At 34.6% G+C, this 16526-nt stretch overlaps 1 protein-coding gene and 1 non-coding gene across 3 annotated transcripts; both read right to left on the bottom strand.

Annotated features, from left to right (window-relative positions):
* Window positions 1–2072: 2072 nt before the first annotated feature.
* On the bottom strand, window positions 2073–2178 carry LOC126865356 (U6atac minor spliceosomal RNA). The gene has a single exon (XR_007689513.1). It is a non-coding gene; the product is annotated as a U6atac minor spliceosomal RNA (small nuclear RNA).
* A 663-nt stretch (window positions 2179–2841) lies between these two features.
* LOC126864678 (zinc finger CCCH domain-containing protein 13-like) lies at window positions 2842–16447 on the bottom strand. 2 transcript variants are annotated; one of them, XM_050616238.1, is made up of 10 exons: window positions 16291–16447; window positions 15827–16208; window positions 15394–15575; window positions 9896–10006; window positions 9680–9767; window positions 5555–5602; window positions 5280–5450; window positions 5072–5210; window positions 4850–5009; window positions 2842–4778 (listed from the first exon to the last, which is right to left on the bottom strand). In XM_050616238.1, the coding sequence occupies exons 2-10, from the start codon at window positions 16159–16161 to the stop codon at window positions 4759–4761; spliced, it is 1254 nt and encodes a 417-aa protein (XP_050472195.1). In that variant the 5' UTR covers window positions 16162–16208; window positions 16291–16447; the 3' UTR covers window positions 2842–4758. The 2 variants fall into 2 exon arrangements, with proteins under 2 accessions (XP_050472195.1, XP_050472196.1); XM_050616239.1 differs by lacking the exons at window positions 5280–5450; window positions 5555–5602.
* Between the last annotated feature and the right edge of the window lie 79 nt (window positions 16448–16526).

The raw sequence follows: 16526 nt of genomic DNA, 5'->3' as shown, positions 1-16526 counted from the left end.
AAACCAAATATCAGTGGCAATCAATACTGACGCATATGTTATCACAGACGCACAACTATGAGCAGAATTCATTGTAGTGGTACTGACAGCTTTACATTTTTTTTTTTAATTTGTGCCTTACAATTTGTCCAGCTGGACATTTGGTAAATTTTTCTAACTCTTTATTACTATATAATACGTGGATAGCTATCCCCAGCGGGATACCATCTTACAGTTTGTCTATTTGTTTTATAATCGTTTTGTAAATTTTTAGTTTATTTTCTACGCTGAGTTTAGAATTACATTACAGTACATCTGTCTTCTTTTTATCCGTACTTTGTCTATTATTGATTTAATATGATGCTTCCATGTAAGTTATGAGTCTAAGTGGAGTCCTAGGTATTTAACTTGCTTTGTTTGTGGTATGTGCGTGCCATTCAATTGGATATTTGGTAGTTTCTGTTTTCGTAATGTAAATATAATATGGTTGGATTTACTGGGGTTTGCTTTTATTTTTTTATCTTACAACCATTTTTCTATTTTTGTGATATACTCTTGTAACTGTTGTTTCTGTTAGTATACTTGACTAGTGCAACTGTATCGTCCGCGAATGTCAGTATTTTCCGGTTGGTAGTTGTTGACATGTTGGCCGTGTATAGTGTATATAATATTGGTCCGAAGACCCGCTTCCTTGCGGTGTCCCTGCCTTGATGTCTTTAACTTCAGAATATATGTTCTTTATTTTTACTACAAAAGTTCTGTTGGATTTTACGTATGTATAGGAAAAAATTGTTCGAAATCATGCCGCTCATTATGTATTAAAACATCATCGAAATCAACTTGCTTAACTATTATATACTGATATATACTGTAAATAAATTATATGATTTAAACTAAATTATGAATAGAGCAAACTAAAATAATTATTATAAGCCGCACAACAATAACAATCAATTATACTGAAATATAAGTAACTTTGAAAAATATACGAAATGTAATGTTTCACTTTTTTCGTTCAATCGTTCAAAGCTAATGTTGCCACGAAAAGATACGTTGTGAAAAAACAAAAATCTACCTATAAAGGAGAAAAAGCACAAGACTTAAATAAGATACAACTCGTAAACTTTTTTTTTTTTTTTTTTTTTTTCGTGGAGGAAACCTTCATAGGCGCCCCGCGGCCGCAGGGCGTCCTCCTGGATCAGCTGCGAGCGCCATCGTTCCCACGTCTCCTTCTTCGCCTCCTCCCGGATGTTCGGGGCCGGCTGGCTGGCGGTCGATGGCGTCGGGCCCCTCTGGTGTTCGTATACGCGTTCGAGCGCCAGGGCTTGCAGCTCGAACGGGGGGGATGCCGCCAGCACGGTCGTCGACTCGTACGACGTCGTCCTGTAGCCTCTCGCTATGCGGATAGCGGTCGTCCTCTGCAGCCTCCGCAGCAAGGTCAGGCTGCGGCGACTGGCCGTCAAGCTTCTGGCCCAGACGGGTGTCCCGTAGAGGACTCGGGACCGAACCACTCCCTCGTAGAGTCGGCGGATTCTCGATCCTGCTCCGCCGATGTTCGGTAGGAGGCCGCACAGGGCGTTGGCCGCGGCCGTCGCCTTCGGGACCAGTTGCTCGAAGTGCGGTCCGAAGGTCCATCTGCTGTCGATCGTGAGACCCAGGTACTTCATCTGGCGTTTCACCGGGACCTCTTCTCCGCCGATGTTCACCGACAGTCCGGGAGGAGGTGTTCCTCTTTGTCGCTGGTCGAAGAACCACAGTGCCTCGGATTTGGCCGGCGACACCGTCAGGCCGAGCCTTCGAATGGCGCGCACCGCGCACGCCACGGCGTTCTCCGTGCGATTCGCCGTGTCGTGCCACCACCGTCCCCCGGCCAGGACCAGGGTGTCGTCGGCGTAGCACACCATGCCTGCTCCCGGGGGCATCGGACATCGGAAGACGGAGTCGTAGGCCGTGATCCAGAGTATCGGTCCCAACACCGACCCCTGCGGAACGCCGCGCTCGATCCGTCTTCTTTCCTCCCCGTTCTTCCCGGCGTAGACGATGTATCTGTCGGTCAGGTACGCTCGGATGATCCCTACCAGGTACGTCGGGACCGAAAAATCTGGTAAGAGCCACCGAAAGGCGACCTGTGCCTTACCATTTATATGTGTTCCATCCTTGTCTAGGGGAGTGCTAAACGTCTCTCCTTTCATACTACACACAACTCGTAAACTGAGAACAGACCAATAAGGAATGCACAAGTTTTAGGAAACTTCGAGTGATCATGTTACAACGCCTCCAGAACAATAATAACGCTTTAGCTGTCCACAGACTTACGTCATTTAAAAAATAAAGCATCATGAATTTTTCAGTAAAAAAGAACTTTTCCCTGAGTTTCGTGTAAATGCTTTATCTGCTTGTCTGTTCGACATATGTGCCAAATTAGTGATTTAGTAAAGAATAGTTCTTCAGAATGTAATTCTGATTTAGAGGATGTGAATCAAGGAAATAGACAACTTTTCGAAAATCGCTGGCCACTGACATTTGTTTAGGGACAAATACACCGACCATTAAAGTGTTAATACCTCGTATCCACCGCAAACACTTATTTATAAAATACAAAGTTTGTAATATTATTAAAATTTTATTAAGATATATCAGATTTACGTAAAGTCCATTGCCTAAGTAAATTTTGCTATTATTATAAATGCTAAAAATAAAGAAAACGTAAAGAAAAACAAAAAAAAATTAAAGAAAAACTAAAGAAACCAATCCACTGCGCCAAAGAATCTCCTTGAAATACTAGACGTAATATTTGATATACTATAAATAATAATATATATTCAATACTAAAAATAACATCAAACTTTATAAACATATTACTTAAATTTAATAATTCATAATTTATTCTCAATTGATACAATTTGTACACAATATTATTACCACCTAATAATGAGCAAGTTTCACATACAAATACATCAAACGTAGAACATTTTAATAAGATTTTGGAAACTATATTAAAATATTAAATATACTTAAAAATGTATATATAACATAATAATGTGTTCGAAAAATCAATGATTAAAAATAAGTATTCTTTGTCTTTACGAGTTTTAGCTTAAAAAGCGATTGTATAAACAGTGTAATAGCGTTTACAATGTACCGAGATTGTAAAAACCATCAAGCATCAAATTTTATATGTTACAGCGTTTGAATGAATGAATTCATACAGTTCCTAATTTAGATCATAAAAGATTCATATAATATAATATAGTGATTAAAAAAATATATAACACTTGTATACCTCATATATTCATAACAGTATCTTGAATTAAACATAATCTACTTCGCTACGATATCTCGAAGAATGTTTAATCTTTGTACAATGTCTAATAGATGGCGCGGCAAGTACTGTACGTTCACGTATTGTGCAATAAAACATTCATTCTCTATTCATCATACACCTTTCATTAATACATTGGTCTTTTTTTTTTAATCGAGGAGGGAGAAATGCTGTTATGCATACCCAGACTGAACTATGTGGGACTCGGCCGATGGCGTTGCCATACCCACTAAGAATCCCTCCTCTCTCCGCTCTTCTTCTGTGCAAGCATCGACCTCGAAACCACCTTACGGCGTTACTTTAGGGTTGGGCTTAACTACGCACCGCTCCCTCATACTTGAATCCCATTTCTTCTTCTTGTTTCTCTAGTTCTCCTCCTCTCTTCGAATTTCTCCTGCGTCATTCTTGCTAGCATAATTTTTCTGCACAAGGCCTCAAACCTTGCCAAGTCGTCTTCCTTCTTCACCATTAAATTCTCCGTTGTTAGTGGTGTACCGACGTAATTTTCTAGTTCCGTCCTCTCACGTATCCATCCTGGACAGTGGAAAAGCGCATGTTCGGCGTCATCGCTCCTTCTGCAATCCAGCTGGACCCCAAGGTATCTTACTTCCTGTCTCGTCGTCAGAAGGTATCCCTCGACGTTCATCTCAATTACCGTGGGGATTCGTTGATTATATCCCAACATGTAACATTTATAACATCTCACTATGTTGGGCAGAATCCTAGCCGTCGCTATTGTCAATGCTGTTTTAATTCTAATCCGCCTGTCTTTGAGTACGGTGCTCGCCGGCAGCACCACTTACGGCCTGCTACGTTTCCCATGGCGTCATCCTTAAGGACTTTACCTGTATACATTGCTCCTGCTTAATGCCTAATCCCGTTGCTATATCTTGGATTTAGTTCTTCCCTTGTAGCTATCGGGTCTATATTTTTCAATTCCGTTGGAGTCATCTGCGTCGCGACCGTTCTACTGTTCACCATCCGTTTCTGCGTTGGAGTCGATCCACTCCCTCAGTTTTTTAATCTCCTGCGCGCTCTCACAGCTTAATTTCTTAAGCGTGGAATCCCCCTTGCTCAATGCTGTAACTCTTCTTACCATCCTATCCATATTAAGAGTTAATATTTCGAGACTCTTCATCAGCCTTCTCACGTCTCGAAGTCCGATTATTGGTCCTCTTCCCTTGTCAGCGGACGACCCTTCCTCCGCCTCCCGATCTCTTCTGCGTCCAGGCTCTACCTTCCACGACGTCATTCTCTCCTCAGTCTGCCCTATCTTCTTACGAGAATCGGCTATTCTAACGCCTCTTCTCCCAGAGTGTGGGTAAACTCTTGTCTCCTCAAATGTCCTATCGACACCACCCCCCCCTCCAACGCTTTTAATTGGTCCCCGGTCGCACTTACCGAAAGAGAGGTGGCCCTGGGACCGACCATTCTCTCTTCGTTCCTCGTCCAGTCTATTAATACATTGGCCTAAATCCTATATAAAACACAAATAATTAAAACAGTAACTCTTCATGCACGTCATTATGAATTAATGAATATACATACTAGGATTTAGAGGCGGACGTAATCTATACATATCTGGCGGAATAAATCGTGGTGGAAATGGTCTTAATGGACCAATCATATGTCTAGTTCCTCCTAAAGGTGGTACCTGACCTCGAATTGGAACCAAGGGTCCAACCATTATTGGTCTCGGAGGAAAATCCTAATGACCAATGAAATTTAATATCGATAGAATTATATTCCGTGTACAATTTGAATACTTACTCCATAATAAACAGGAACAGGAATCTGCTCGATATAATGCGATGGAGGTATCCTATGTTCTCTAGACCTATCTCTTTCTCTTCTTTCTCGGGACCGTTCTCTTGATCTTTCTCGATAAGATCTTTCATCTTTAGATGACCTATTGTTTTAATAATATTTGTAAAATGTAGTTTTCCAAAAACATATATTTCACCTGCCTATTATATACCTATGATGAGAATCTCTGACCCATGCTCTTTGTTCTCGTTCCCTTGAACGTGAATGATCCCTATGACCTTTTCTTTCACGCAGATGCTCTTCCTCTGCAGTGTTTAATTGACTATGTCGTCTGACTGGTTCTTTATACTCTCTACTTCTACCTCTACTGTGATTTCTTCCTCTAAATAAATTATACAAAAATGTAGAAAAACTGAATAATAAACGTATTAAATATGTTAAAGGTATTAAACAAAAATATATAAGATTATAAGAAATAATTTGTACCTATCACTTCTATAACTGTCCCTGTTATCATATTTTGAATCCTCATACCTAAAAAAGAATATTTAAATAACAAAAGTCTAATTTCTAAACATTTGGTTTTGTATTATAATTAATATTCGATATTTATTATTTGTATATGGGGTGTTTACATCTTAATATAATTTTTATATTTTAATGTAGGATACGCAATAATGTGTGTATTAATATCCATATTTCATCAAATGATAAATTTATTTATATGTGCATCTTATAAAAAAGATAGCAAATTACCAAAAAAATAATAATAGTAAATATTGATGGATAATCGTACATTACATTAAATTATCATTATTATTTAAATGCATAATACTATTTTGCATTCATAGATGCAGTATCGTAGAAAAACCATTGTAAAAATCCCGATGAACTACAGATAGAAAGCGAAAGTGCTGACGGACCGAGAAGGATGGGAAATTCGGTGGGCTATATGCCCGTGACCCTTTAAGACAATAGGTAATTGAAAAAGATGTACGTGATCAACTTGGGTCATTAACACGTTGGGTTGTAAAACATGTGTATGTTATAGCAGTATCGAAAACTGATATAAAAAGGACGTCTTGATGGAGAGACTGATCAGTGGTCAATAGTTGTAATTGGAGTTACGACTGAGTTGCCACTAGTTGCAGTTACGAGTAAGCTACAACTAGCTGCGGGTTAATCGTTACTTGTGAGTTGTCGAGTTGTTGTGAGTTGTTAGGTGTAAGTTGTTAGGTGTAAGTTGAATAGTTAAACAAATTTAGTTGCCTTAGTTGTATCGCATTGCTACATTAAGCTCTAATTAAATAGTTACAGTTTTCTGTTTTAGTCACAGTAAATAAATTTATATAATAAATAAAGATCACTATAATTCTGATTTCTATATAGATATCAATAGGAAATATCTTTTTTAGGTATTTAAAGCATTAGCTTTTTACTTTATTATTGAAGTACATGCAATAAGTAGTTGTTTAGTTATTATAAATTATTAGTTGTTAAGTTTCATTATAAATTAGGGAAAAGCACGCAAAAGCAAGTGGAATAATTCTCAGACCAATATTAAACACAAATATAAAAAATAAACAAATTTGCGCAATATTATAAAAAATAACATTATACTTACTTTTAGGATTTCAATTGCTTACCTTCTAATAACTGTTATTAATTATTATATCCACAATACATTACCTGAACAAAAACCATTTAAAAATCGAGTATGGTACACTAATGTTGGCACATGCCAAAAATACTAGTAATATTTACATTTATATTAGCATACTAACCAAAAAATTTACATTACAAATTAATATTTACTAGAAATAATTTTTAATAAATTAAAATTTTTGTGGTTATTGCACTTATAAAGATATAATTATTTTGCATTCATTAGCATGAAAATGATTATTTATAACTGATTATTTATAAGAAATTTTAATTACAGTATATGAGAATAATATCTGCAAAATGTAAGTATGAATTTGAATACCAATGTTGTCTATAGTATATAGTGAATACTTGTTATGTACCTAGCTCTAATTCACTCTATTCTATGATAAAAAGTGTACCATTATATTTTTGCATTTTTCGTGAGAAAACAAAAAGAAGCGTATATGATCAAATTAGAAAGAAAACCATAAACATTGATAGTGACATAACCAAGCATACGCGTACAGATAGCTCCCTTGAAATAACCATGCCAAGATATATAAATAGGTATATTTTCATCTACTGAAGATGAAGGAAGAGGGGTTTTTAGCGAGTTAGCACTTTCCACTTCTCACACATAAAAAAAAAGAAGCGTAAGCTGGAACAAATGAGAATGTAGTAACACAAAACACATACCTAAAATAGAAATCAAATAGCACAATTGTATTTAGAGTTAAGTTATGTTACGTTAAGATAATGAATATATATTACAGCAAAACATGTTCATTATGAAAGTAAATATTTTAATAATGTTTATAAATGTTATGTTATCACGCACTAATTTAAATTTGTTAATATTATAATAATATAATATATATGTCGGGTTTACAGTAGAATCAGGGTTAGGGGCGTGAAACGAATCTTCGTTTGGATCACACGTGTCGCTATGCAATAGAGAAGACTTCGACTAATGCAAATACGATTATCATAGAACTGGACAAGTAATCGTGGTAATTAGACACTCGAGAAACCAATGATAATGATCCTAGGTTCAACAACGAATCCGCGGTCGACGGGATGATAGATGAACGTGCTCACAAAATCTAAGTCGGACGCGTAATATTCACTGGTCGTAAGGGGTTACTCTTTTCGTCGATGAGATCGCGAGAGAGAATGAATTTCCCGTTCCGATGATGCCACAGAGGAAAACTATATGGGGTGTGTCTGAGGACACGAGATCATCGGATTCGTCAAGGATAGCCTTCGTTCAGAAGGTGAGGGAATTTGGCGTTGCTGCTAATTGGTCAATCTCCATATCGGTGGTTAGAAAAAGATACTAGCCGCCCTCGAGGGAAAGTTGCTAGTGGGAGACGCCGTTCGTTGAAAAATAGGTCTCTCCTATTTTCCCGCAGCTGGGACAAAGACTGTTTGTTTGAAGGACTTTAGTCAACTAAATCCTAAGATTTATGACGGGCCCTCAGGCTAGCTGAACATGTACTGCGGAGACGCATCGACATTTGGCAATCATCTTGCTCGAAGAATAGGGTCTGCGTGTGACGAGCCACGGGACAGAAACCGTTGGAATGTTTACTGTCGCGTGTCGCCACGAATATTTCTTTTAAGGAGAGCTATAGAATTACTCCATACCTTTGTTAGACAAAGCGTTCATCCCTTGACCGCGGCTACGTTAGGCGACGGGCTGTCGCCTCGAGCCAAAGCTCACTATCACTAGTCTCGAACAATTACAATCGGATTGAACAACTACAATCGTTTAATTACAGCTGTCGTAAACTCTAGATCGCAATGCTGCGGGATTATCCAAAATTCCAGAGGCTTCGGTGTTCTCTCGTCTCCGACATATATAATGTTTGTAATATTATATATAAAATTTTACATAATCTTATATAAAAATTTTAGATAATCAAATAATTATTAATTATTTATCCACTGTATAACAATACCTTTATAAAAAAAAGAAAGAAAAATGAAAAATATTATCATATCCATGTTTAACACGTTGGTCGCCCAGCGTAATTCGGCTAAGTTCCTGCGGAGCCCAAATCCGACCGTCGGTACGCTTTGCGGCTAGAGTATTCCGAGAGATTTCATGGCAGATATCCCAAATCTTTCATTTAGTCAAGAAGCATACTTCTTGCGAGACGTACATCAGTGATTTTTTCATCCTCAAAATGTTCAGTAGACAGCGTGAAAATATATTTGAAAGTGAGGAGAATTACTACTCTACAATAATGGAAAAACTGGTATCGACAGAAGTGACCAGATGGTCTCATATGCCAGTACGATACGGAAAAGCATCAAGTGGTATTGGAAATTAGGACTACATTTACTCTTAGGAACAACTATAGTAAATGCTCATATTGTGTACCAAACAAGCACAAACGAAACAATATAGATAAGAAAATTTCAGAAAATTCTCGTTTCCGAATGGTCCGATGTGCCGGACAACCATCGGAAGAAAACGAAGGTGTTCCACCATTTGGAGATTCGTAAGAATCAGGAGGGCAAACCTATAAGAATGATGTGCACCCTATGTTACGAGAAGAAGAGGCAAACTGTCACACGCGAAGAAGCGAGAAAAAACATTTAAAAAACTACAACATATTGTTCGAAGTGCCCAAAATCACCCCAAATGTGTTTGGGATGTTTTAACAAATACCATATGATATAGCATAATATAATATTTTATCCAGAATATAAATTAATAAAAAGTATGGTATAATGTGTTTTTAATATTCTATGTTGTATATCCTATATATAATATCCTATATTTAATTAACTCAAACAAGAAGAGTGTCACCTATACTTACGGGGGCCCCACATAGATATGGGTGACGTGGCGATCAACATGTTAATATGAAATTGTATGGAAGAGTGGTACGAAATAGGAAAGATTATATAAAAAAAGAGAAAATATCATGTTCATCTAATAACCAATACACAAACCTGGCATGGCGGGATGATCTATGTCGAGGGCTGGGGCTTCGATTTCTTGAAGAAGTAGTATATTTTTTATTCATTTTCGACTTGCTTTCTGGAAATTAAACATGTTATTTTTCAGAAGAAAAATAAAATTTTAGTGTATATAGAAAATATCAACTATGAAGAGAAGTATCTTATCTAGTTAAAATAATGGTAAAAGATTTCAAATAATAAACAAACCTAAATTTTCATTATTTAAAACAACAACTGTACGACGTTCCTCAATTTCATCTGTTTTGACTGTTGTACCTTTTATTTCTTCTCTTTCAAATATAGGTTTCGATCCTTCTCCTATGGTTAAATAAATTTATTTATAAATAAAACATCCAACGTACTTGCACATGAAAGAAACAATTAAGCAGTATTAGCAGTTGTGACAGACCTTAGAAATCTTAAGGTTGATATGTAAATAAACTGACTACCTCTGAACGATTGTAAGCCAGGACATTTTATAATAGATGTATGAAGCGAATGAAATGGTAAACATGCTATAAAAAAGATAGAAATATCATTATCTCTTATTTTATATTACTACTTCTGTATTAGTATTACATATGTCAATTATGTGAAAAATGTATATATATATTTGTTATTAAAAATATAAATCACATTAATTGACTGCTTATTATACAAATATATATAACGTTTTTGTGTACAAGTCATTCTTCAGATTAAATGTACAAATGAACGTAAATGGCTTACAATTTTCTTCAGTGCCAGAAATCACAAAAACAATTTTATATACACAAATCCATAATTATAAGAAACATTAAGTTACGAAATGCAATCTTTACTTTATGTTATTCTGAATAGATTTTATTATATATACGATTTAATAATTAATATTTAATATTATATATTTTTTATTAGTAATAATTACTAAGAATTAATAATTTCTTTAGACTTTATATATTTCAAAAGCCTCAACTTTTTTCTATTAAAACTTTAGTTAAAAAATAAGAATTTTCTTTTAAAAAAGTTTTGAAAAATTGGACTAATTTATGTTTAACAAAATTACAATCCTATGGTGATATCTTCCGAGATGCTTCATATCTTCCATGATGATTAAAAGATCTTCCACTTAATTGATATATGTATAACTGTTAAATAGATGGTACATTTATACTGCACGTGTGAGAGTACATTTGAGTGTCGAAGGACGTCCAGGTCTCAGCTGCAAACATAATCAAAAGCGATGAAAAACGGTTAGGAGTTATTAAAAGCGATTAGAAGTTATTAGAAGCGATCAAAAGAAAACAAACAAGAAAGCGAGTAGGTTGTTGAGTCCTTTAGAGAGTAACGTACATGTAGAGCTGAATAATTTGTAAATAACTTTTAAACTTTTTATTTCTTCAAATCCTCTCTATACCTTAACATGGTAGCAGAGCGTGGTTAGTAGTTTTGCGAGTTGGTTTGAGTGAATCTCAATAAAGGAAGAAATGTTCAAAGGATATAGAAATACTACGACCACGTAGAAACGCTTGAAAAGGGATAAGAAATCAATCAAAATGGAGAGATCGGAAATTATGATATTTTATGGTATTTGATAGTGAGGATTACGGTGTATGGGAGAAAAGAATTATGATGTTTCTGAGGTATGAAGAATGCGATACCGTTATAACCAGAGTGAAGACTGAAACAGATAATGCAGACTGGGATAAAAAGGATCTGAAGGCAATAAACGTAATTTACAGTGCCATCACGAATAGACAACTAGAATTTATTAGTGAAGAACGAACAGCGTATGCAATAATGAAAAAGTTCGACGAGATGTACTTGAAAGAGTCTACAGCACTACAGATCGTGTGCAGAAGGAGATTGAAGAAGATGAGGCTTGATAAGTACATTGATTCAGCATCGTTCTTTAGTGATTTTGAAAAACTAATAAATGAATTAAAAAGTGCGGGCGCACAAGTGAAAGAAAAGAAAAAGCTGAATTACATGCTAAATACATTACCCGAAGAGTATAGCTACATAGGGTATCTAATAAATACATTGTAAGAAGAGGATCAAACGGAAGCGTATGTGAAGAATAAAATAGAAATAGCGGAGAAGAAAAATAAATTTGATCAAGAAGAAATGAAAACTAACGCTTTTGCTGTAAAAAAAGGAGAATGCTTCAAATGTGGAAAAGTAGGACACTTTGCGAGAAGAAGCAAACGGGAAGCAGTAACAGTTGTCGGCATGGGTCAACACGTGGTCGCGGCAGAGAAAGAGAAAACAGAGGCTATACGAGCAGGGGACGTGGAAACTTCCATCGTAAATCAGCAACGGGCACAAGCAAGCAGGGCAACTCAGGAGCAGGCACATAGATGATGTGACATCAATCACATCTCAACCTACATCAGAGATAAGACATCAACCCCCGAGCTTCGGAATCCTTTGGACACATTACCACCTTATCATCATAGCTTACACCAAGGCTGTGACGCACCTTAGTCCACATCAGAGATAGGATATCGACCCCCGCCCTTCGGATACTTTTCCACATCACAACCTACACCGAGCCTCCTCAACATCCTAAAACCAAAACGTATATAAGCCGAGGCTTCACCCAGCTCGGGGAGTTCTTGTTCTAGTCGCTGTTCTCGTACAACCCCCTTTCTCCGGTTCAGTGTTATTCTATTATTGTAAGTGCTAAAATTATAATAAAGTTAAATTAAAAGAAAATTAATAGTTGGGTTACTCAGCTTTAGTAGCTCAACTTTCTTTTCTCTTACAACCCAAGTATCAATTTTACGTGACAATGGCAAGGACGCACGCAGCACACAGCAGCGAGATGAACGAACTAAGTAATAATGAAATAATTTGGCTATTAGATAGTGGTTGTACCGATCACATAATTAATAACGTAAATTATTTTGATAAATGTATCGACCTTAGAAAACCAGTAAATATATATTTAAGCGATAATAGACCGGTAAAAGCAACAAAAGTTGGAATCGTTATAAGCTACTTTGAAGTATTTGGAAAACAAAATAAAATAAATATAAATAAAGTATTTTACGCGAAAGAAATGTCCGCAAATTTGATCAATTCAGGTAAACTAACAGATAATAAGAATACGGTTATTTCAAAAGGAAATATTGCAAAAGTAATAAATGAGAACAATAAACTTACAGCTGTAGCGTTCAAAGAGAAGGGGACATATAAAATGAAAAGTATATTGAAAGGGAAGGAGCACTTAGCAAACAGTGCCGAACGTAACAGTATGAGTCAAAAGGAAAGATGGCATAGGATGCTAGGACATGTCAATTTCAGATACTTGAATATTTTGGGTAAAAAGCAGCTAGTGACAGGTATATCGAATGAATTTGAAAGGGAATTTTTGAAATGTAAGATGTGTATAGAAAGTAAAATGCATAACCTACCATTCAAAAATAATCGAACTATGTTTTAATAAGTTTAACTAAGAATAAGTTTTAAATTTTCTGTTAATTTATTCGACAAGCATGTAAATATGATTAAGTATACATATAAATGTAAGGAGGCGTGTTAAATAGATGGTACATTTATACTGTACATGTGAGAGTGTATATGAGCGTCAGAGGACATCCAGATCTCAATTGAGACAAAAGCAATCAAAAGCGATTAAAAGCGGTTAGAAGCTATTAAAAGCGATCAGAAGAAAACAAATAAGCAAGCGAGTAGGTTGTCGAGTCCTTCAGAGAGTAACATACATGTAGAGCTGAATAATTTGTAAATAAATTTTGAACTTTTTATTTTTCCAAATCTTCTCTATACCTTAACTGTAACATATTACATTTTGCAATCAAAAAAGTAAATCTCAATCTTTACTTAAACATTTCAAAACTAATTATTTTTTTAGTTTACAGTTGTTTGCATAGTATTTCCTAATATGTGCAATATTAAATGTTTATAAAATTTGTAAACCAAATCCTATTTCATGGCTATGAAGCAGAAATAAAATTGTCTATTTATCTAAGAAGAAGCCAATGAATTCAAATAGATTCAGCAAAAAATATTTTTGTTTCATTATAGAATTTTCAGATGTAATAGTTAATCTCAAGTAGTTATTATTGAATATAATTTTGATTTTTCAATTGTAGAATTGTAACCTTTGGTGATGAATTTTCAATCGAAAAGTTCCTGATCTTCAAGACTAATGTTCCTTCTTCCACTGTTGAATTAAAAATACATTTGACACCTCGCCATAGTAGGTGTTCTAATTAAACTTTCGTGCTTTTAAACATGCAAGCATATAGCAAAGTATATGGCAGATGCACAAAATGGAGCAAGAATTTAAAGTATATTTTTACAAAAAATTACTGTCATATAATAATTAAAAAAATTATTTTTTGTGCAAACTCCATAACAGAAAAAGAAAATATAAAATAGCAAAAAGAAATAAAAGCACTCTTAGAACACTCAAGATAAAAGATATTGTGCTTACATATTGCATACATATGTTTAATACCCAAATATTCAAATCCAACGTTGTATTCCAAATTTTCTTCATCCTTGGTGAATCAAAAACACATTATTGACTTCAACGTTGTGTAAATTGTGTTGAATGCTCTAGGAAACAATATGATGATAAATCTATTATCTTCATGTCTGTAGAAACTTCCACATAATGTCATCATTCTTCAGCTGATGAATTTAATAAAGTGAAAATTTTGCTATTCTTAATCAAATTTTAATCACATTAGAAAAAACAGGAAAAAATATAACATATAGTTTTCAATTTTACATTGAAAAGCATACAATCCACTGGAACTTGAACTTATAAATTATGATTTTCGAAAAATTCCAAAAGGATTATCTTTCAAGTTGAATTCATATATTCCTTAAGTATTTCTTCATTGGATGACTGAAAGTTGTTAGATAATTATAGAAAAAAAAACATTTTACCCCTTCCTCTTCTGACTGCTACATCTTCTAGATACATAATACCTTGTTGGAGATTATTAATTATCACTTTTCTTGACACATTTCTGCCAATAACCATTTGATTCTTCGTAGTTTTACGGCACAAACTAATGTACCTTTTGGTCCTTTACTTTGTTGATGTATACCTGCATAGTTTGACTATTATCTTTTTTAAATATATTTGATTATAACTAATTGTATACTGTATCAAGTTGCAATATATTTTGCAATGAAAAATATTAATGATAAGCAGAAAGATCATTTTGTCAATTTAAAGAAAATCAATGGCAGAAAGTTAAAATTTTAAATAATTAACAAACCTAAATTTTCATTATTTATAGCAACGACTGTATCACATTCCACAATTTCTACAGTTTTTGACTGTTGTACTTTTTATTTCTCCTCATTTAAATATAGGTTTCGATCCCTTCTCCTATTTTCTTCGTCCTTAGTAATTCAAAAACACATTACATATTAACTTTAAAATTATATAAATTGTTGAATGTCGTAAAAGATAATACGATAACTATCATCTTCATGTCTGTAGAAACTTTTATATAATGCCATTATTCTTCAGCTGATGAATTTAGTAAAGTAAAAAGCTTGCTATGTTTAATTAAATTTCAATCATATGGAAGAAAAAGAAAAAGATGTAACGTATGGTTTTCAACTTTACCTTATAAAGCACAGAATCTGCAGAAACTTGAATTCATATACTCCTTTAGTATTTCTTCATTGGATGACTGAAATTTCTTAGGTAATTAGAGAAAAAAACAACATTTTACCCTCTCTTCTTTTGACCAGAACATCTTCAGGATTGATAATATCTCGTTGGAGATCATCAGTTGTCGCTTTGCCTGGTACATTCCTGTGAATATCTACTTTAATTCTTCGTAGTTCTGCAGCGCTAACCTGTGTGCCTTCTGGTCCTTTAAATAAAGGTGTTGTACCATCTGATGGTTCTAATCTATAATGCAAAAGAATTCACTTCATTAAACATTAATTTTCTTTTCATAAATTAAAGACTAAATTATATCTTTCAACATCACATAAATATGTACCTAATATTGTTATTATAATCTGCAAAAAAACTTATATTTTATATGTATATGCTATAATATATCCTCTAAACATTTGCTTTAAAAGTAATTTTGTTTTATTCTTAAACAATATCGTTTAATTGTCTAAAATGAAGTGTCTTAGATTAGTCATACTTACTTTTTAGATAATATAGATGTATTAGATGTATTTGATGTAACAGTTCTATGTCGATTTTCCGTAGATTTGCTTTTACTCTTACTGCGGCTGTGATGTGAAAATCTTCCTCTGGGCAGTGGTAAACCTTTCTCAATAGCACGACGTATTTCATATTCTAAAATCTTCTTCTCCTTCAACTTTTCATGTTCTCGTAGCCTTTGTTGTTCTATCATCCATTCGCGCCTACGCCGTAATCGTTCTTCTTCTGTTCTTCGTAGACCAGCCTCGTAGTTTCCATTGCGTGATAATCTCAACTTTTCATCACGATGGGAATGATTCGACACGTTTCGTTTCATTTTCCAAGGAAGAAAAATTTCGTATGCGTGGAAGTTAACCTACAAATCTTTTTTTGAGGTTACAAATACAGAAGATTCAAATATGTACGTTATACCAAAAAAAAAAACATAATAGTAATATAGACTTACAAAAAATTTGCTGGAAGTTGAGGAAGTTAGGGTAGTTCAATAATAAATTGATGTATCAGCCTATTAGCAACAAAGTTATTGAATTGCATAGGAGGGATTGTCAAAGGAATCCTAAGGAGATCAAATGGACATATATACATACAAGGTGTAAATAAAATAAGTGTCAAGAGAATCATAGTATGATTCTATACCTTCAAATTGGTAGAGATTTATAAAAAAAAGAGTTAGTGCAAAAA

This window comes from Bombus huntii, chromosome 4 (genome assembly GCF_024542735.1).
Source record: "Bombus huntii isolate Logan2020A chromosome 4, iyBomHunt1.1, whole genome shotgun sequence".
NCBI lineage: Eukaryota > Metazoa > Arthropoda > Insecta > Hymenoptera > Apidae > Bombus > Bombus huntii.
The sequence above is the reverse complement of the archived record's forward strand: the minus strand, read 5'-3'. Positions and strand labels throughout refer to the sequence as shown.